The 21,601-nt window shown below is 40.1% G+C and overlaps 1 protein-coding gene across 4 annotated transcripts in view; it reads left to right on the top strand.

Annotated features, from left to right (window-relative positions):
- KIAA0930 (KIAA0930 ortholog) overlaps window positions 1-19,249 on the top strand; it is a 67,054-nt gene extending 47,805 nt beyond the window's left edge. For 3 of the 4 annotated variants that reach the window (XM_048939101.1, XM_048939092.1, XM_048939118.1), the window contains exons 4-10: window positions 1,039-1,116; window positions 4,049-4,150; window positions 4,624-4,764; window positions 6,561-6,755; window positions 8,924-9,086; window positions 11,077-11,232; window positions 14,355-19,249. In XM_048939101.1, the coding sequence (XP_048795058.1) occupies window positions 1,039-1,116; window positions 4,049-4,150; window positions 4,624-4,764; window positions 6,561-6,755; window positions 8,924-9,086; window positions 11,077-11,232; window positions 14,355-14,395 (876 nt within the window). In that variant the 3' untranslated portion in view covers window positions 14,396-19,249. The remainder of the gene's footprint in view (window positions 1-1,038; window positions 1,117-4,048; window positions 4,151-4,623; window positions 4,765-6,560; window positions 6,756-8,923; window positions 9,087-11,076; window positions 11,233-14,354) is intronic. The other variant, XM_048939108.1, reaches the window with a different exon arrangement.
- Window positions 19,250-21,601: the final 2,352 nt, after the last annotated feature.

Below are 21,601 nucleotides of genomic sequence, written 5' to 3'. Positions count from 1 at the left end.
TAAAGCTGAGCTGAATATTATCTGAAAGCTCTGCAGAATGGAAGGTTTTGTCAAGTATAATAGTTTTTGAGTGTGAATAACTATTTGACCAGCAGTGATTTCGTTAGTTCAGCCGACAGAGGGAACTGCTAAATGAAACCGCAATGGGATTTTTCTGCTGTATTCATCAGAGCTTTATTAAGCCTTTTCTTTCAGTTGGTGGAAAGATGAAACTAGCACATCCTATTTTTTTTTTTAATTATCTTGTGTTGTTCAGTTACTGTGTGTCATGTTGTTGCTTTGAGAAGGTGAATGCTGTTGGAGTCTTTCCAGATCCCTGAGAAGTTTTGTTGATTATGGTTTTAAAATGAGGCTGCTGCCTCATTGCGCACATCCTGGAGAATAAATTTTTTATTCTCTCCCCCTCTTTCTCCCCTTACTCCCAGAACTCAAATTGCAGAAGTTCACTGCAAAGAGTGTTTTCTGTATGTATTTGGTGTTGATTTAAAACATAATCTGTCAGAAGCACTACAGTCAGAATTTGGAGATGCTGCTACAGCTGAACACTGCTGTCCAGAGCTGTTACACATCTACCTTCTAAGTGTTCTTGGGTTGTTTGGCAGGCTGCATCAATGCATTCTGATCTTTTTCATTTTTGCTTATGTTGATTATTGTTTTCATTATGCCCCTTTTGAAAGGAGGAAATATTTTCCATTTCTACTGTAAAGTGTTCTGTGTGTTATGCTCATTCTCCAGTTGACCAGTTGGCTTTAGTGTTAAACAATACTGACAGATGTTTCTTTACCCATAGGTTGTGCACTCTAGCAAGCATCTTCATAGAAGATATTTTCAGTGTTGCTGAGTTAGCCCACAAATTTATGGTCTTTTATATCAAGAAAACTGTAGGGGTTTCAGGATGATAAAGAGAATAGCAATACCAAAACATTTTACTACTTAGCCAGAGAGCTGAAAGAGATGAAGATGGAATGTGTTCTCCTATGTACACTTTATTTTTCCGACTTTAAAACTTCATTTTTCTATCTGGTGTCCTTGTTTTAGCTGGATTATGTGGTGACATGTGCTGTGTGCACACGCTCCGATGGAGGAGATATTCACATTCACAAAAAGAAATCTCAGGTGAGATTACCCTATTCTTACTGTGGATAAGAGGTTGGCATCCAGTGTTTGCTAATCCTAAAAATTGTATCAACACCAGCACAGCAGTTCTCATGCTGTGCTCTGTCACAGGTTCATCCTTCTGAAACAGCTCAGGTCTGCCTGCTGATAAATCTTAGCAGTCTGCTAAATGTGGGATCTAATTGTGCTTTATAGCCCATCTCAAAAAGCCATAAAGACCTCTCTGCACTCTCAAGATTTGTATCTTTGCTTAGTGGATTCGCAAAAAGTGAGCTGAGAGGAGTATGTCTGACTGTTAGGGTGAAATCAGAGGTTCACCCAGTTTGTACAAGTCATGAGTTTAAAAAAAATAAATAAAAAAATAAATAAATCCTGCAGGATACATTTGTAATGTAGGTATATTAAACAGTAGGCAATTTACTGATTGGCATCTTATCTTTTTATTGCTTTTTTTGCAGTTCTTATTTTCTTCCTTAAATTGCTTATTCCTTACATCAGCCCACAGAGGACTTTCATCGCTGATGTGTGCAGCATACAGTTAATCCAGGGTTTAACATAGGGGAGGAGACTGAATGATAAGCATGAAGTGGATGGGAATAAGAAACCCTAGACTTCTTCACCCATTTTTTCAGCAGTTCTTGCCATACTTTTTCCTGGTTGACAGAAATTCTACTCTAAAAGGTTTCTGTTGCATAAACTGTTTGTCCCAGAGATTTCAACTTCTTTTGTTCTCTCAGCTGCTTGTGTGGCTTTAGCTAAAATAAGTCAGTGTTTTAAAATCCTTTAACCAGTTTTACTTCATTGAAATAAATTGTTTTGCCTACAAAGAAAACTAGCACTGCTGATTATTTTATTTGCAATTTGCACATTGGGCACAAAAATCCCTCCTAGTTTAAGGAGGGATCCCTAGTCAATGTTGTAACGTGATGCAACAAGTCTTTTATTTCTCATTACTGTTTCTGCTGTATACAAGTTCAGATTTCACCCTGAGTTAACTTCTGCAAAATTCTTTTGAGAAAAACAAATCTGTAAATATTGAGCGTGCCTTTGAAAACTAGGAAGATGAGAATAAGAGGCCTGCCCAAAGCACTTGGGCAATGTTCTGTGGAAGAGTGAGGTTTTCTCTTCCTCATATCTTGAGGCTCATAATGTGAGGCTGCTTACAAATTTTGCTTTGTTTCTTCCTATCTAGGAGAAACAGGAACATTAAAATTTACCTGGACATCCTAATATTGTGAAGCTGTTGTATAGAGAGAGGAGAAAGGGCAATTCTGTGTACTGTAGAAAGCATGTTTGCATTAGGACATTATATTGAAACATGCATGAATCAACTTCTTAAGATCTATATTACTGTTCTGATTGTTGTGGCTTTAGAAAGTATATATTATGGGTTTTTTGTTCTGTTTTTTTTCTTTACATTGTATGGCATAGGAACAAAGATGCCTTGAAGATGTCCTTGTTTCAGGCATCAGTCCAAGAAGCAGCAGAATTTCTTTTTAGTAATCTATGTGTAAATCATGTATTTGGTTGAATGACTTGGGATAAGGATGTCCCAAGCTTGACAGCTTGGGTGAATTCAGATCTTTTAGCCCATGGTGAATGCGTTGAGGAAACTTGGTGTGTTTCTTTAATTCAAAGCTTTGTAAACAGAAGTGGAAGCAAAGAAAGCTACTTAGTATAAATTCCTCTCCTTTTTAAGCTGTTTGTAGTCCTGTTGGACTGCTGAAATCTAAAGCTGTCAGCTTTTTAAGTGTTAGTAGTTTTGGAGAGGAAATGAACAAAGAGGGGATGAGGAATTGCTTCAGAGGGGGAAGACTGTACTACAGGAAGCATGGTGGCGAGGGAAAGAAACAGAAGCGGAAGGTGGGGATGAGAAATTGAGTTCTTGTCTTCTTGAGAGCCCTCATGTCTCATTACTGAGTAATACTGGTCTTATTGTGAGACTGAGCAAACAACAACATTCATTGTACAGTGTCAGGTCAGCAGCTTCACAGTAACTCTCTTGCTGTGTTTGTGATTTTACATTACAGCAGACTGCATTAACTTAACGACAACTCAGGATGGTTTTTGGTTAATGAAAAGCATTGCCATAGAATCACAGAATCACAGAGACACCAAGGTTGGAAAAGACCTACAAGATCATCCAGTCCAACCATCCACTATCACCCATAGTTCTCACTAAACCATGTCCCTCAACGCAAAATCCAAACGTTCCTTGAACACCTCCAGGGTCGGTGACTCTACCACCTCCCTGGGCAGCCCAGAAAAGTAGTATTTCCTAACAACTAGCCTAAATCTCCCCTGGCACAGCTTGAAGCCATTCCCTCTGGTCCTATCACTAATGACACGAGAGAAGAGGCCGACCCCAGCTCACTACAACCTCCCTTCAGGAAGTTACAGAGAGCAATGAGGTCTCCCCTGAGCCTCCTCTTCTCCAGGCTGAACATCCCCAGCTCCTTCAGCCTCTCCTCATAAGCCCTGTGCTCCTGACCCCTCACCAGCTTTGTTGCCCTTTTTTGAATCTGCTCCAGGGCCTCAATGTCTTTCTTGCAGTGAGGGGCCCAAAACTGGACACAGTACTTGAGGTGCCAAAGCTGAGTACAGGGGGACAATCACTTCCCTGCTCCTGCTGGCAATGCTGTTTCTGATGCAAGCATGAGAGGTTGGTGAGAGCTCAGATGCGTATAGAAGCATCTACCGTGAATTAATTGATTGTTTGCACATGAAAACTCATGAATTTCATGAGTGAAAGGTTCTGTCATTATTGTAAGGTGAGCTTTGCTTTCAGGATGTCCAACCTAAGTGCAGGTGCTGGCTGATTGTGCAGTGTTGACCATGGTGTTTAGGCATTGCTTGCCTGGAAATTGATGTGCCTGTTCCTGGGCACATTTAACTGAGAAGATGTAATTTTCTTTTTCAATATCTTTCTCAGCAAGTGTTTGCATCTCCTAGTAAACACCCAATGGATAGCAAAGGAGAAGAGTCAAAGATCAGCTATCCCAACATATTCTTCATGATTGACAGTTTTGAAGAGGTGAGTTACTTGCTGCAGTGGGGTTTTGTCCTATACTGGTCTAATATCCTAAGGAGTTGTGTTCTGGCACTTTTGAAGAAATACTTTTGGCTATTTGAATATTGTGCAAGTCATGGTTATTATATATAGTATACATAGTGTGCGTGTGTGTGTGTATATATACACTATATATATGAGATCTTCCTCATTATTTAATATCTCTGAAATCTGGATTTAGAGCTTTGGTGTAAGTCTTTTATGAAGGATTGAAGCAAGAGAGGATGATTTTAAGAGATGCCTATCCTAATGCATGATGTGCAGTGAGTACTGTCTAGAGTCTGTGATCTTTGGAAAGGCTGGGATGGAGCCTGCAGATTCCTTGCATTTTCCCATTGACATTGAATCTGCATTAGACATAAGGAGAGGGAACCTGAAAGTATTTGAACTTCAACAGCTGCAATTTTCCTTTAAGTGTTTTGTCTTGCATCATCCAGGTTTTCAGTGACATGACTGTGGGAGAAGGAGAAATGGTCTGTGTGGAGCTGGTGGCCAGTGACAAAAGCAACACTTTCCAAGGGGTGATTTTCCAGGGATCCATCCGCTATGAAGCACTCAAGAAGGTCTATGACAACAGGGTAAGGTGATCTGAACAACAATGTCTTGTAGCAGTGATGTTAACCATAGTTTTGGTACTGAGATTGTTGGCTTTTTGTCCTGTTAGATCATCTTCATCATAATTCATCCTATTGGGCTTTGAAAGCTGCTCCATAGTTGGTGCTTTTTGTCTCAAATGGCTGAAGTTTCTCAGATCAGGAAATATTAGTCTTGTGTTTGTCAAAAGGAGTAAAGCTGGTAAGCGTGGCAGGATGTGACACCAAAATAGATGTGAATAGCACGGTTCTGGGAGCCCTTCCATTTTTCTGAAACCTCATGAGTTTTTCTACTTACCTGTGAAAAGGCATGTTTTACAGGGAGATCTTGAACTCTGATATCTGTTATATTTAAAATGTTTCTGTACGCAAGTACAGAGGACACTACACTGAGTTTCATTCCTGCAAAATAAGTTTTCATTGTTTTTGGGTAGGAATTTGAAATGCCATCTCTCCCAGCTTCAAATTCAGTACTTAGTTTTGAAGTTGAGAGGTGGCAAGAGCCAATAAATTTCACCAAAGATTTGCTGCGAAGACAGTACTGAAGGATTAAAAAGAAAAGAAAGCCAATCAGTACCCACTGTGACTGTAAACTTTTTCACTTCTCTTTGTTTTTACCCTTTTCAATAGAGATTCTGAACAATTTCTCTTCTCCCCATTTGAAACGAGAGTTGTTTTGTAGTTTTTCTTCCAAAGAACGTGAAACTAAAGTTCTCTCTGTCCTGCTATCATCTTATTGTCTGAAATTATCAGCAGATGAGACTGCAGAGTCTCTAAGGACTAAATAAGAAAGTCTTGCGGCAGAGAGACAACATTTGATGTGTTAGTGTCGTGTTATAGCTGAGGAATTGACCATGTTGACTATGCTTGACCATGCTGCAGTTCTATTAGATGAAAAATGGAATGGTTTGTTTTAATATTTGATTACAGGTAAAGGTAAATCTGACTTCTTTGTATTGTCAGAAGAAAGCAGCAGTAAGCTATGTGTATTTCGAGGGTTACTTGGGTTTTAGTTGTCTGCTTTAATTCTTAGTGCAGTATGGATTGTTATATTATGAGCAAACTTGGCTCCTTAAGGGGCTAAAGTGCTGAAAGTTGTGATAAACCACTGAAGTTTGTGGATAGATCCTTCTTATTTTACTTGACTAAACCCTGACCATTTTCATATTGTTCTGTTCTCTCTTCCATTTCTCAGTTCAGTTTTTGGTTCAGTTGTGTTGAGTGGAAACAGAACCCTTCTCTCTGCCATGAGTTCAAAAGCTGTCAGGGTTTTGTGGCAGGTGATGTTGTCGTGCAGGTGTTAATTGTGCATCAGGACTCTGTCATTACGCTTTGTGCTTGACAATGTGAATATAAAAATGTCAGAATTATGCCTCCCGTAAGGTAGGCACACAAGCCCATTCTGCTCAGGTTTAGTTGTCTGTGATGTTTTGACTCAAGCAAACATTCCTGCACACCTGTGAGGAGCTGTACGTGTGCCTGTCTGTGTTCCAATGTGCCATGGTGTGTTGGTTTGGGAAAAGACTTGTTATCTCAATGCGTCATTGGATAACTCTGCTTTTGGGATAGCTGAAGGAGTTGATTCTTCTCTGAGCCACTGTTCTTGTATCTGTAACATTGCTTTCCCTTTAGAATTTGCTTCATATTGGGGCTTAAAATGCTTCCTAAGAATCAAGATATTAACCATTATTCGCAAGGTTTTTACTTCTACTTAAATAAAATCATATTTTGTGTCTGGGAATTAAATTGTATGTATTTCTTTCTTATCTCATGCACTGTAGGTGAGTGTTGCAGCAAAGATGGCTCAAAGAATGTCCTTTGGCTTTTATAAATATAACAACATGGAGTTTGTCCGAATGAAAGGGCCCCAAGGGAAAGGACATGCAGAGATGGCAGTGAGTAGAGTTCCTACTGGCGACACTTCACCTTATGGAACTGAAGAAGATTCAAATCCAGACTCCCCAGTTCATGAGAGAGTAAGTAGGCTGAGGTTAAGCATATGTTTTACTTCAAAGTCAGTGGAGGGACTAAAGCTGGAATTGTCTGACATGATGGTTCTGAACTTAGTTTTGCATGTGTATATTTTGAATATATTCAATGTATCACAGAATCATGGAATGGCCTGGGTTGAAAAGGACCTCAAAGACCATCAAGTTTCAACCCCCTTGCTATGTGCAGGGTCTAGTGGTTACTTGACCATGCTGCCAGAACCAGGTCCAGCCTGGCTTTGAATGCCTCCAGGGATGGGGCATCCACAACCTCCTTGGGCAGCCTGTTCCAGTGTGCCACCACCCTCTGAGTGACAAGCTTCCTTGTAATATCCAGCCTTAAGCCTCCCTTGTCTTTGTTTAAAACCATTCCTCCTTGTCCTATCACTATCAACCCATCTAAACAGTTGTTCTCCCTCCTGTTTATACACTCCCCATATGCAGATGGATTTTAGTCACAGTTTTCCTTGAGCAAATACTGAATACAGAGAAGAATGCATGATTCATATTTCTGGAGGAGTGTTTTGTTGAAACAACAGCAGTGTTGATGCTGAAAATGATGGAGCTGCCTATTTTCTATGAAAATTAATTCCATTTCTGTACAAGATGGGGTTTACCTAGAAACATGGAATTTGTGTATGGTGTAGCTTTCTTACTAAACCTCCCAGGTAACTTTTGAGGAGTTTTATGGAGAGATTTTGCCAGCAGCAGGAAGATTGTAATATTAAAGCAAGGACTATACATCTAGATGCAGAACTGTAATTATGCATATGCTGAATTCTAAAGCAAGCGCAGTAAAATACCAATGAAGTATCCAGAGATTCTGATTTGGCCCTTAATCAATCCTACGCATTGTTTTTAGTAATGATATTTAACCTAGTTAATGGGGATTAGACGGCGTTTGCCTTCAAAATATCTGTACAGGTGTGTCCTGACCCAGGCTGTGTGATTACTGATTCCTACGTAGCATCACTAAGCCTGTATTTGATAGACCCACAGAGCTGCTTTCAGATGTGCCCATGGAAGAGTATGACTTCTGGATTCTTAAAAGGCCAGATGAGCAGTCACACTGAACACATTAATTGAATGTGTGTCTTCTGTACTGTAGAGATACAGTCTGTGGAAACCATGCCTGGTGGGACTTCCTGAGCTGATAGCTACCAGGCTTCCAGTGTCTCTGTTGATGTATCATTGTTACTCTTTGCTAATGGTTTTGATGGCCTTTTGTCTGTTTCTGGTTTACCCTCCAGGTGTGATAAGAAGTGACTATGGAATTAAAAAGAAATTGAGACAAGCATAGATTAGAGATCAAGTGCAATTATGGGAGGATCATTTGGGTGATTGAATGCTTTTTTTTTTTTTTTAAATATATGTTAATGAAAGAGGGATAACATAAGGGCTTCTTCAGTGCAACACCAATGTGGTTTAGCTATCATTCTCCACTGCATATCACTTCCCTCCATATTTACAAGGACAAATACAAGCAGTACCAGATCTCATTTTAGGAAACGTTACAGGGTTGTTAAATCAACAGTGTGAGAAAGGAAGGCTGAGATGAAAGAAATTATTTCTATAGAGAAATAATACACGTACAGTTGAGCATTGATTGGGCTTTTGTGTCATGTTCTTGGGTTAGGTAATTGCCTGGTGACCCTGCTTCACAGTGACGTTTACAGTGATCTCATGTGGCATCCATTTAACCTGGGAAACAACTACCTTGTGCTTACATGATGATGCACAGTTCTGTGTTCACTAAGTACGTTCTTAGCTTATTAAGTCTTCTGCATTTCAACACGCAAAAATAAGATTGACGTTGTTGGTGCCTAAATAAGTTATTAATCCTTTGTGATTATAAATTTTTGTGTAAAGTGATCACATGACAGCTCTGAAGAGAAAGGGTTTTTTCACTATTTTATTTTTCACGTGACAGTTAAGGGTGCTGATGCATCAAAATATCTTATTTCGATGAGCAGCTTGAAGCTGAGGTGACTGCGGTTGACATTCTCTGACCACTATGCTAAAACTTGCAGCTAGATGCCAGTTGTGATTTAGTTTTAAATGTGACTGCCTTGTGACACATTTCAGACTAAAACGTTCTATGCTTCTAATAAGACATGAGCAAAATTTTCTCCAGCATTTCTTCTATTCTCTTTCAGCTCACGTCTTTCAGCACACCACCAACCCCAGAACGCAACAATCGCCCATCCTTTTTCTCCCCATCTCTTAAGAGAAAAGTGCCCCGAAATCGAATTGCTGAGATGAAAAAATCCCACTCAGCGAATGACAGTGAGGAGTTCTTCAGAGATGATGATGGTGGAGGTGAGACAAGTAACATCAGCTAAACAGACTTTCAGAGAGAAGGGAAAAACACATCTGTGGAAAGGGATCCCAATGCTGGATTTTTCAAAAGGTTTGCAGCATGAAAAACACAGCTCCACAGAAAGTCCAACTCTGGTGCCACTCCAAAACTGGGTTCACAGATTTAGCATCTATATGAAGGCAGAAAACCAATTTGTCTCCATGTTTAATTATGTAAAGGCTACAGTGTGGATCAGTTACTATGTAGTATGATGGGAAGAGCAGCTTTCCCATATGGAGTCCTGCTGTCCCAGTTTTTTTTTCCTGGAGGCTGCAGAAGATAGGCTGGGGTTCAAAGCTTTTATCCAGCAGCTTTCCATCCAGGTGATGGTGCCTGCTCAATATACTTGGTCTGATCCTAGAATGGTAATGGTCATAATGATGAACATTCTTATTATTTTCATTTTCAATTCCTTTAAAAACGTTTGAGTGGAAAAATGACCGATTTTTCCAAACATTTTATAGCATGCAAATATTAGAGCGTACGTATAAAATATTGAGATGTGTGCTTTTGTTTACAGTTGTGGATGTTTTGACCTTACTGTTCCTGGGCCTTATTTAAAAATACATGTATATAGCTTTTAAAATGAGCATTTTAAAAGCTTATGCTAGGAAGATTAATTTACTTTAGAATGGGCTTTCCGAAAGAAGCAATACCTACATTAGATTTCTTAATAAACTGTAGAAACCTGAATGTCTTACCAGTGTTTAATCAGGCACTGCAGTAATGAAATTCCATTATTGTTATTACTATTTTTTTTTTACCCAGAAGGGAAAAAGCTGACCTTATTTCACCCAAAGTTGGGATTATTGTAGGGAAATTCTGCTATCTCTTGGCCTTGTTGGTGGAGAATAACTGGCTTGTTTGAAGGTCAGTAGTGTTCTGGATCTGCTGCTGCAGATCTGACCCCAGTACAGACAGACCTGATGTGCACATGAACAGCCCGAGAGACTTCACTTCATTTTGCTGTGTGCAAGCATGACACAGCAGGAGAGTTGATCCTATTATAGCTACCAGAATTAGGTCATTCTGACCTGATCACTGTGGTGCTGTTGACGTAGTTCTAATATGTGGGAAGAGGGAATAGATTGGCCATATGTATTTATAGGGAAAGAAATCAACATTTTCTAATCCTATGTTATGTGCTGCTGCTTTTTTCTTTGGTAAGGCCTCTGGTTGATCAGAACCTATTTTTTAAGCAAGTGCTGCTCAGAGCTTGGATCAGACTGGTTCAGGAATATGTTTACTTCATGTGCTTTTTAGTGCTGTGGGTTAGGGCTAAGTTCGACAGAGGAATGGAGAGTACACTTAAGAACACTGGGAAGATGTAACTCATGCATTTGTGTTTACAGCTATAAAAATCTTCTTGAGCTTACAGGGGTTTCAGTATTTTTTTTGTTTTAAAGTATATTTGTGGATCTCTAAACTAACTTTAGGGGAAACTAACTTTGGCAGAAGGATCCCTGGTTTGGTTTGGGGAATGCATGGAGACCACAGTGAAATTGCTTACTAATACTGACTCTCCCTGCATCTTGTGGATTACAATATTTTTCATAAGATGGAATTTTGTTTCTGTCACACTTCAACATGAACAACTACTTTGTAAGGATATTCTATTATTTTATATACGAAGGAGGGCTTGCATAGGATTTTGCCTGTGCAGGTTCTTCCCTCCTCCTCCCTTTCTAGCTGGCCTACTAGTGGATGATGGTTTACTGCTGCTGCCAGCTGTTGCTGTAGTTCATTAGCTTCAATGTAAATAGTGAGTTCTGTATTGGGCATGTTCTAACTAATTTAAAAATAAGTGGCATGCCTGTGTGATTCACCTCTTGAAGGTGAATAGTTGGGTTTCCTTTTTTTTTCTTTGGCTTTCACAAGCTTTCATTGAGTCTTACAGTGAATTACAGAAAGTACAATCGCTTTAAAATTTGCTGTCTTCTACCTTTACAGATCTGCACAATGCAACAAATCTGAGGTCACGTTCCTTATCTGGAACAGGACGGTCTCTGGTGGGCTCGTGGCTGAAACTGAACAGAACAGATGAAAATTTTCTACTCTATGCACACTTAACTTACATCACTTTGCCATTGCATCGAATTTTAACAGGTGAATTTTAAGATGCATTACCTATAAACAGAATTGTTTGGTTCTCCCAGATTGCCCCTGTGTTGTGGGATTTTACTACTAAGATAGAGGAACAAGCTTTTTTATGAAAGGAAATGTAGCAACAAACCCCATTTGCTGACTGTAGCAGCAAATCAGTGTGAACAAGCAAAATGGTGTCAAATTGTTCTCAGGCTTTGAGCTGATTTTCCTTTGTGAGGGTTCAAACAAGATGGTAGTTTTTACTTCCAGAGGAATGTTAGTGGCTTTAATACTGAGATATAAAGTTCATCTACTTCCTGAATGCAAGGCAATTCATTCTGTGCCTGTCCACTGAGCAGTAGATGTATATAGCAGAGACCTCTGACTGAAAGGGCTATGGAAAAGTAGCTTCGGAATTTAGTGACCTCCTCTGCCAATGCTGAGTCCTAGATTTGTTTTCTAATTGAGTTTCTTGGATTGATCCAGGAGTCCACAGTGCCTGTAAGTCTTCTAGGCACCCGATTTCTTTAACGGGACTAAATGATTTTTTTGTGTGTCACACCATGAACAGTCAGTCCTGTGTTGATGGTCTAGCGCTGCCAATTACTATATTGATGATAGTCAAGTCTATGTTTGCTCAGGATTTTCAGAGTGCATTTGCAACCCAGAAGGCCAGCTGTATCCTGGGCTTCATCAGAAGAGGTGTGGCCATCAGGATGAGGGAGATGATTATCTGTGCTCTCATGAAGCCCCATCTGGAGTGCTGCAATCCAGGCCTGGGACCCCCAGCACAGGAAGGATGCAGAGCTATTGAAGCAGGTCCAGAGGAGGGTTATTAGAAAGGTTACAAAGAGCTGGAGGATTTATCTCTCCTGGGAAGATGAATTGAGGGAGCTGATCTTGTTCAGGCTGGAGAACAGAAGGCTCTAGGGAGACCTCATCGTGGTCCTTCCAGTTCCTGAATGAAGCTCGTAAGCAGGATGGGGAGCAACTTTTTACGTGGCCTGATAGTGATAGGACAAGGGGAAATGGCTTTAAATTAAAAGGAGGAACATTTAATTTGGGTGTTAGGAAAAAGTTGTTCACTCAGAGGGCGGTGATGCACAAGTTGCCCAGAGAGGCTGTGGATGTGCCATCCCTAGAAGTGTTTAAGGCCAGGTTGAATGGGGCCCTGAGCAGCCTGAGCTGGTGGGTGGCAACCCTGCCCACAGTAGAAGGGTTGGAGCTCCATGTTCTTTAAGGTCCCATCCAACCTAAGCTATTCTATAATTCTTTGACGATGGTATCACAATCAGTTGTAGTTTTCAACCTGAAGGCAGGTAACTGAGGTTTCAATTTTTTACCCAAATAATCCTTGTATGCCTAAAATTGCAGATGAACCAAGGAAAACTATTTCAGCAGGCGTGCTAGCCTCTCTGGGATATAGCTAGCAGTATGAGGGAGCTCCTGGGACTCTGGGATACTTTAACACTATCGCTTTCTCAATTTTTTTAAGCATTCTCTTCTCTGTAAATAAACTGTAGCTGATAAGGTAGAAAATTATACTTACAGATGCTTCTACATTATTTGCCATTTCACTGCATATAGGATAGGAGTTGATTTCAACTGAGAAGAACTTACAAATTTCCAGTAAGAATTGATCCTCCTATAATTAAAAGTGGATTTTGATTTGTTTCAGCAAAATATATAATTATTAGTTACAACAATTGTGTTGGCATTGTTATAGCTAATTAGCTGGTGTTATCAAGCTTGCTCTCTCTCTTGCCAGAGGCATTTTAGAGTTCACACAAAATGCATTGTTCCTGTTGGCACGTAATACTTGCTCAAGTGATGGCACAAATGCCTCCATGCTCAAATATTTGCTTTTAGCTTGAATGTACTTTCTGAGACTTAATTTATTTGACATATGGTTGCAGGAGTCAGTGCATGTATCGAGACACACAGAAATAGAACATAAAATGTCTGGGTTATAAGGCAGGATTTTAATGTGCAGTTCTTCACTGTCAGTGTTTACTTTAGCATGGCACATCAGGTAGAGCCTATTTGCAGTCCTTCGTGTAGTGAATGCATTAGTGTTGTGCTAGCTTTCCTACAGGAGGGGAGCATTACAGAGAGATGTTGATCTCCCCTTGGTAGCTGACGGAAGCCTGTACTGCAAAATTAAAATCCTAGGGATAGGAATCAAAGTCAAAAATATCTGGACTTTGTGTATTAATAAGACTTCCTCTGCTCTGGGCCTTCTATGCCTTCATGCTAAACAACCCAACTCTCAGCCTTTCCTTGCATGTCAGAGGGTCCAATCCCTTAGTAGCCTTTGTGGCTCTTTACTGGATTACTCCACTACATCTCTTTTTTTTTTTTTTTTTTTTTTTTTTTTAATAAGTGTGACTCAAACCCTCTGGAGCCATGGATCAGTTTTTTTTTTCTCACATCACCTTCTGTGTGCAGATGTGTGTGACCTGCCTCTTAATTAAGCATGCGCTCCCTTTTTCCACATTCTTTTTTTCCTCCACGTAGCCTGGAAAAAGACCTAGCAGCCCAGTTTCCAGATGTTTCTACATATTTCCATGACAACACTTCAGTTTTATTATTTGGGAAGATGACTATGATCAGACAAGTATCTTGAAGGTTAATATTCTGTCACACTTAGTATAGAACTGAGGAGCCAACAAATGGGATCAGCCTTGAGAGTGCAGGAATGTAGACTTCAGGCTATAAAATAGATGAGACTGTTAAATTGCTTGTATGCACATCTTCAGAGCCAAAAGTCGTCTTAAGGTTTTTGAGGATGGTGCATTTCTCCTTTCAAGAAAAAAAATAATTGGTATATCCTTTAATGCTTAAACTTTTTTTCTTTGGAAGATTGCCACTCTCTCCATGTCGAGACACATGTTGTTTCATGCCGCTATAAGTGATACTTAGGTCAGATATATCATGTCTGTGTGATGGGACATACTTGAGACTTAGCATCTTTCAGGTAGGGAGAAATTGGATCAGACTTCATTTATAGGCAAAATTTCATGCTAGTTGTGTTTTGAATTCTGTGGTGTAACAAGGGATGTATGCTGCAGTCCAGAATTGCTTGTGTGGTGGCTAATTCCAGGTCCTCCTAAGTGTGCTGTTTCTTTTTATTTCTCTCCCAGATATCCTGGAAGTGCGGCAGAAACCAATTCTGATGACATAGCAGAGAGCGGGCACAGCCTTGGAGCCTTGTTGCCAAGTGCCTAACCTCAGCAGTTTTCTGTGCTAACACTACCATCTAGTGTCAGGAACATAAACCTCCGCAGAAAAAGGGAAGTCAAAGAATACCAGCCGATCAAAAGTGCCTCTTTCTTCCTTCCTCTGCTGTCATACACCATATGCACACTTGCAGTACATCACTTGAGTGTTTCCGACTGGAAGAGGACTTTCAACAAAACAAAAGAAGGAGCTGTGTCTGAAACGTGTCATTGCTTTATGAACAGTTTATTACTATGTTTACTTTATAACTAAGAAACCAACAACGTGTACAGAATGTGTTAAACTTTATATTCTTTGAAAGAAACAATTTCATAATGATGTACTAATGAGCGTTGTTCCATTGACTCTTGCCCATACTCTCCTTGTTGGATTGGCTTCCTGTGTGTGAGCGTGTGTATGTGTTGAGACTGAAGGGATAAGATGAATTCCTGCTGAGGGAGGAAAAGGGAAAAGATGCTATAAAAACACATTGCCACTTGGTTATGTGCAGCGGGTTAGGTTAGAGATTGAAAGAGGCTTAAAATGTTCCCATTTGTTCATGTGTCAGTGTTAGGACAGGAGAACTCTGCTGACAAATTCTTGTATCTACCAAAGAACAGCAACATTTTCATCCTCAAGAACCGGTGAAGAAACTGAGCCAGGGAAGAGAAGGCTAAAACGTGCTGCTATAGTAAAGCTAAGGTTCATATCCACTACTAATGCTGCTTATCTCTTTTAGCTGAGTCCATGCAAGTCAGAGGCTAATGTGGAAAAACTGGAAACCTCACGTGAACTCCAGAAACATAAATCTTATTGATAACCAACATCCTCCTGCATGCACTGGACCATAGTACAAAAAGTTGTCCTTGTGGTAGTGTTTGTGGCCAAGGAGGGTATGAGAGCTAATTAATGTCTGGGCAGCTTTTCCAGATTCTTCTTTTCCTGGTCGCGTTCTGCTGTACTGTTACGTGCTGAAGCACAAGGAGTTTTCTTTCGAGGCAGAAGGTTTAAATGTGATCCTGCTCTGAAAAGTGACTAAAAATGTCATAGTGGGAGGTTTGAAAGTTGTGTCAGGAGCTCTCAGGAAAAACGCCTTATGTTTACAGGTAAAATGCAGCTTTCTCAAAACAGCACAACTGCTGTCCTTGACACGTGAAATCTAAGTAATGAGATGTTGAGTCTACTGCAGCTGGATTCACCACATCGATGTGGGAGCTAGCCATAGGTCACTTTATTTATAGCTGCCTAACTGGTGAAGCAAAGCGTGGGATAGCATGTCACTTAGAGCATGAGGCACTCTGATATACGCACAAAGATCTGTAGAGAGTGGAGGTGCCATTTTTCTCACTTTTTGGACACTGAGCACCTGAACTCTAATGCTGGTGCCGTACTTACCAATATGATGTGTGCTCTGAGCCTGGGCCTTTTGTCTCCCTCAAACTCAACCTTTCCCGAAGAGCTGTGTTATTCTCTCAATAGCATCTGATGATTTAACCTGTCAGATAGAACTTTCTGCTTTTTTCCTCAGACCAGGTTCCATGGGAATAGCTCCACTTCAGCATTAAAGATAGATTAACTGTCATTCAGTCCAACGCAATGAATCCAGCATGGTAAGGTGGTCTTTTCTTGTTTGAGGCTAGACCTGGGAGCAGTCACCTTTGTCCAAAGTGATGGCATTTCTGAAACTGGCAGCGTGAGTGCATAACAAGGACATCTGACCATTTTCTACTTGCTGCAGATGTTTTATGACAGCATTAGAAAAAAAAAAAAATTACTTTCATTGCCAGCACGGCCACTTTGCCTGTTGCAGACTGAGTTTTACTCTGTAGGAGTGTGCACTTTGTGTGAGGCTGTTCATGCAGTCTAACTTGAGGCATGTAGGTGAGATATCTGGGCAGTCTTACCAGAGAGGTGGACTCCTGAAAGAGCAACTGAAATGTTCTCTCAGGGAACTTCATAGGCAGCCCAGGTGCTTGCTTGAGATCCCTGACAGTGCACCTAATGCCAGACAGCTCAAATACTCTCCTTCCTTATGTCCATGCCAAGAAGTCTTCAGCTAGGAGGCCTGTCCTACTCAGAAGCCTCTGAAGATGTTCCATATTCTGCATTTTCATATTGGATTGAAAGGCAGTGCTGTTTCCTTCAAATAAACACTAGGGAGGGAGGGGAGAGAGGGTTAGTATTTGTACTGCTGCTGACAATTGATAACAGTTTGATCAAACAGAAACAATGAACACTGATTGGAACCTGAGTGGTAGGTGCTTGAGTACTGCCTAGTCAAAAGTAACTTTTAATGCATTTTGATACCAGTGTGTTAAGTTTGGACAGCTTGATTTCATGTGGTCTGAAAGACTTGAGCAGAACTTGCATAAGATTTTAGGCAAATGGCAAATGAGGAAAGATTCTGAAGTAGCAGAAAGGCAATGTTAGAGAAAGGACAGTGCAAACCTCAAGTCTACTAAGCAAGAAGTAGTGTTTGCTTTGTTATGTGTATGTGGATGAATCTGATGTCTGGTTTTTGAAGGGCTGAATGTGAAAGTCCTGTAGAAGAGTTAATTGATGTATTTTATCCTGCTAGCAGATGTGCAGTATATGCATTGAAGACTCAACTTTTTTAGTACAAAAGGGCTACAGGTATGCCCAGATGGATATTGCTGGTAAACAGAGATCAAAACATGTATTGAATGTCTGATACTTTTGGGAGCAAACTAGATTTACTCCGTTCTCAACTATTCAATCTTTAAACAACTGATTTACAGTTCTTGTGTGATGAATTTCCTTACTTTGTTATCAGGTGAGAGGGGGAAAAGTTATGTATTTTATTTTGCTTTTAAGTAATCCCTAAAAAATTTGTAATCTGTTATCCTCATACAAACACACTGACAGGGAAGATGATACAAGTTTTTTCTGGGTCAGGGTGGCACAGCTGGGCTTTTAGCTTGCTATTGCACTATACCAAAAAGAAAAGGGAATGTTAGTTAGAAACCTCTCACCCTTTTATTTTGGGGGGAGGGAGGTAAATTCTATGCTCTGAAGCACTAAGCCAATAGATTTGGGCCTGTGTTGGCCACTTAAATTGCGGAGAAATGATCTGGAATGTTCTGCATGCTGTAAGGACTGCAGCCATATATGGCTGTTGATGTCCTGACTGTTGTAGTGTGGCGATTTTCATTGTATTTATGTTGATGCTTGACAACAGCTCTATCTGAGAGGGCAGCACTGTTAACAAACTGGTGTTGCTTTGCAGAATCGTTTTATTTATTTACAGAATCTCACCATCCCTCAATACCGAGTTAGCTTCCCTCATCCTGTCCATTCACTCTCTCTGGGGACCTGAGGCTTACCGCTTCAACTCTTCACTGATGTTGCATTTGATGTCTGACAATATACAAGGTTGTATATTTTTTCAGCCTGCACAGATCTTTCACTTTTATAAATTTAGCATGTAGAAAGCCTTTGAGTTGTAAAGAAAGCTCTTAAATTACTTGTTTTATATTAGCAGATTATTGCTTTGCCTTAGAGACCACAGTGTATGTAAAATCACATTCTCTTAGTGCCAGCCAGCGCAGGATGGGATCCAAGTCTCCTTTGAAAAGAAGCCATTTCTAGAAATTCAACAGATCTTTCAGCTGTCTTGGCAAATCCAGTTTGTGTAGGTTCACGTTCCTTCTTTTTTGTTCTCTTAGGCTTTGTTGTGTACAAGGCTTGAGCATGTTGAGATGTGAATCCGTGTTACCCAGTTTTCCATTTCTGGGCACAGTGTGCTTTCCTGGAAAGAGAGTTGTTTGCAAGAGTGATTTTTCAGCGTACAGTATTTAGCCTAAAGTGTGTTATTTTACCATGTTTTAATTTAACAGTTGGGTCCTTGGTTTTGCAAACAGATTTCTTCTGGCAGACCCTCATGTGCAGAGTCCTGTGCTAGTCACTGAGGTTCTCTATAGACATGAAGTCTGCATAAAGAGTCTACATGTTTAAGCTATTCAGCTGTTTCTTGCCAATCACGAATGTTCCGCTTCCCAGATGATTGCTTGCCCTGTAGTCTAAAGCTTCCCCTTATTAAAGATGTAAAATCTTTAAAAGTGCCTAAGTCCTGTCGTTACCCAATGAGGTTTAAGAATGAATTTTTATTTACGAACAGAATATGCTTAAATTCTGTGTGGTGTATAGCAGTGTCAGGAAATAAGTTTATAGTTCTTGGAAGAGCTCTCCATCTCCTACAGACTCGCCCTTCCTGTTAGGTTCTCATCGTCTTCAGAAGTCATGGCTGAAAGCTCTGGAAAATTGAAATCTTGCAATCAGAGCAGTTGGATGTCTGTGAATGCCTTATCTTGTCCTGTGTGATATGACTGAAAGTGTATGGCATTGGTATGTAACAAAAATTCTGTGTCAAAAATAGGTGCAGTAGAATCCAGTGAAAGGCATTGTTAAATAAGTAGCTTTTACACCAAACGTTATGAAACAGTATTTTACACCAGAACTTAGGTGTTTGGATGCTTGGTCAAGAAAATGTAAGGCTGCAAGAAGGTTACAGTGTTGAATGTTCTGTGTGTGTGTGTGTTTGTATATATATATATATATCTATAAATACTCTCAGCTTAATTTTATCAAACAAACATGTTGCATGGTTTGTTTTTTGCCTCATTGATCATCAGTGTTGATTAAAAGATGCTGGGTTGGAAATCTTGCTGGTACTGTATTGAGCCCTAGAAACAAAGTGCAAGGAGAACCTTTGTGCACCAAAAACAGAGTTGATTTTGCATATGGCAGCAGCAAAGAAGGTGTTGGACCCTGCAGCCAATAAACAGACCTCTTAAACGACCGTGAACCTTAAGTGTTTTCTCTCAACCATGTCTGCTGTTTTTTGAGTTTGAATGTATTCTTTACTGGTAGCACTCTGTGGCACTTCTAACAAGTAATACTTGCCAAATAGACACCTGTGAGAAAAGATAGCCTATTTATTCTTCATTTTTATTCCGCTTTGGGCAAAGCCTAACTTAACTCTGCTTGCTGAATCACGTTGTATGAAGGGAAAGAGGGTTCAAATCACTGCTCCCAAATCTGTTTTAAACGTCTGAGTTCTCCATTAGGTAGACACAATAAAAGCAAAATTAAACAAACAAGCAAAAAAAAAAAAAGCCTACAGAAAACAAACAAAAAACCCCAACAATGAATCAAAAACCAAACAACAGAAAATCAGTTCTTCTAAACAGTTGTTTTCTTTTAAACTAAGCCAGGGTAGCTGTAAGTATTTAGGCTTGACTAGAGTTCAGTACTGGTTGGCTACAAGGATTCCTTCCTGATAAGTTTAGGAAGAGCTTCAATATGGGCCTATACAGCATTGTTAAAATTGTTCTTTAGCTCTTACTTGCTTTTGCTATCTTAAGTTGCACTTCATGACATTGAGTCATTTTTTTATTTGAAGAATTACAAGGCACTGCATCTTACCTGTAGCTGACTTTTGTGACTAATGTTTCGTAGTAGGCAGCTTCAGGGGGTAGGCTTCTGCATAAAAACAGTTAAAATGAAACACAAACCAATTATAAATTTAAGGTGGTAGCACTGATGCAAGCTTTAATTTATATGCAAATCAGTGTGTTCATCAACACCTGATGCCACGTAGAAATAGAGTGCCTGCACTAAGTCTGGACATGTTGCTTTGCTCTTGAAGATGAGGAGGTTGGTAGAGCCCACTCCTCTATCCCTGCATTTCCCTGCAAGTCTGGCGTTATACTGTGGTTGGGGGGGGGGGGGGGTGGAAAGAAAGATAGATGATCAAGGAACAAGAAGGGGTGTTGTTCAAGCTTGGTTCCCCATGAGGAATTCTGAATTCCATACTTCCTGTTAAGTATATCCATAGATAACCTGTTCATCTTCTCCGTATGTAGCAGGCATAGATGATAATTCACTGCAATCATTCTGACTTCATTTTAGTGGTAAGAAAACACTTGATTTTGTAAATTGTCAGTGGTGTTATATTTGGTATGTGACCTATGGTTTTCTCTTCAGTATTGGATATTTGCTTTTTACAGTGGAGAAACCGTCTGCAGGTTTTCTGTGAGACTGTACTCAACAGAATTGCCATTGCAGGTCAGAGGAATGTGTGAAGTGCCCACTGGTTTAGGTGGAATTCAAAAACCATAACTGAAACAAAATCTTATGTCATTTATGATGGAAGATAGCAAACCAAAGTCAGAAACTTCTACATGCAGTTAATTACCTGAGCTTGTGAATTCTAGTGTCTTTAAAGCCTATGCTGGTTTCCGGAGATGACCAGTTTCTGCACGACCTCTCAGTGAAGATTGTCCCTAATTGTAATTCCCACAAAACTGGTGGCAGTGAATACTTATTTTGATTATAATGCTTACTAATATTCAGGATGTTTGGGTACGAATAGAAGGATTTGTATCTTCTATCTTTGAAAAATGAACGGCATGTTTTATCTGAGCAGAATCCTGCCGGAAACTTGGGAAGGTGTATCAGTGACTGTCAGATAGTGTAACTGTCTTCTAGCTGTATTCTTATGTTGTGGCATCACCATCCTTCTGTTGGCTCTCATGTGCTCTGTTTTGTGCAGCTCCATACCATAACTTGTGGAGTGGTGTAGAGGTTATAATCCACTCACCACCTACTGAATAGCCAAGGAAGTTTGTTGCTCTTCTGCCTGACCTTTTTCACAGTTTCAAATGTTGTGTCATCTGGAAGGCTGTGTTACTCAAACCTGCTCAATTGGCTGTTGCTCTTACTTTGGCTTTCAGTTTGTCTTTAGCACTAGAGTGATTAGAACCCATAATCTGTCTGGGGATGTGTTGTTTGTATTGCGATAAAGTTTACTTGTCTGCTTCACTTGTTTTAATAGCATGCAGTATGTGCATAGCCTTTAGCTTGGACTTAACATGTTTTTTGGGTGGATCTGTTCTTCTGTATGACTCAATTGTGTGGCCAGTCTGCTCTGAGAGGTGTTTACTAGACGAGGAAAGAGATTGATTTTGATAATACAGACTGTTTTGAAGTGCTGCGCTTTGAGTCTGGATATTCAGGAGTTGCAGTCGTCTGCGCTCACTCTTGCCGTTTTCTGGTTTGCAAATGGTAAAATCTTTGGTTTACAACTGCAGCCACAAGTTCTCTAGAAGATGGGAGCATACTGCCATCTTGCTATTAGTGTTACATTTAG

The sequence above is a fragment of the Lagopus muta genome, chromosome 1, assembly GCF_023343835.1.
Source record: "Lagopus muta isolate bLagMut1 chromosome 1, bLagMut1 primary, whole genome shotgun sequence".
Taxonomy (NCBI): domain Eukaryota; kingdom Metazoa; phylum Chordata; class Aves; order Galliformes; family Phasianidae; genus Lagopus; species Lagopus muta.
The sequence above is the reverse complement of the archived record's forward strand: the minus strand, read 5'-3'. Positions and strand labels throughout refer to the sequence as shown.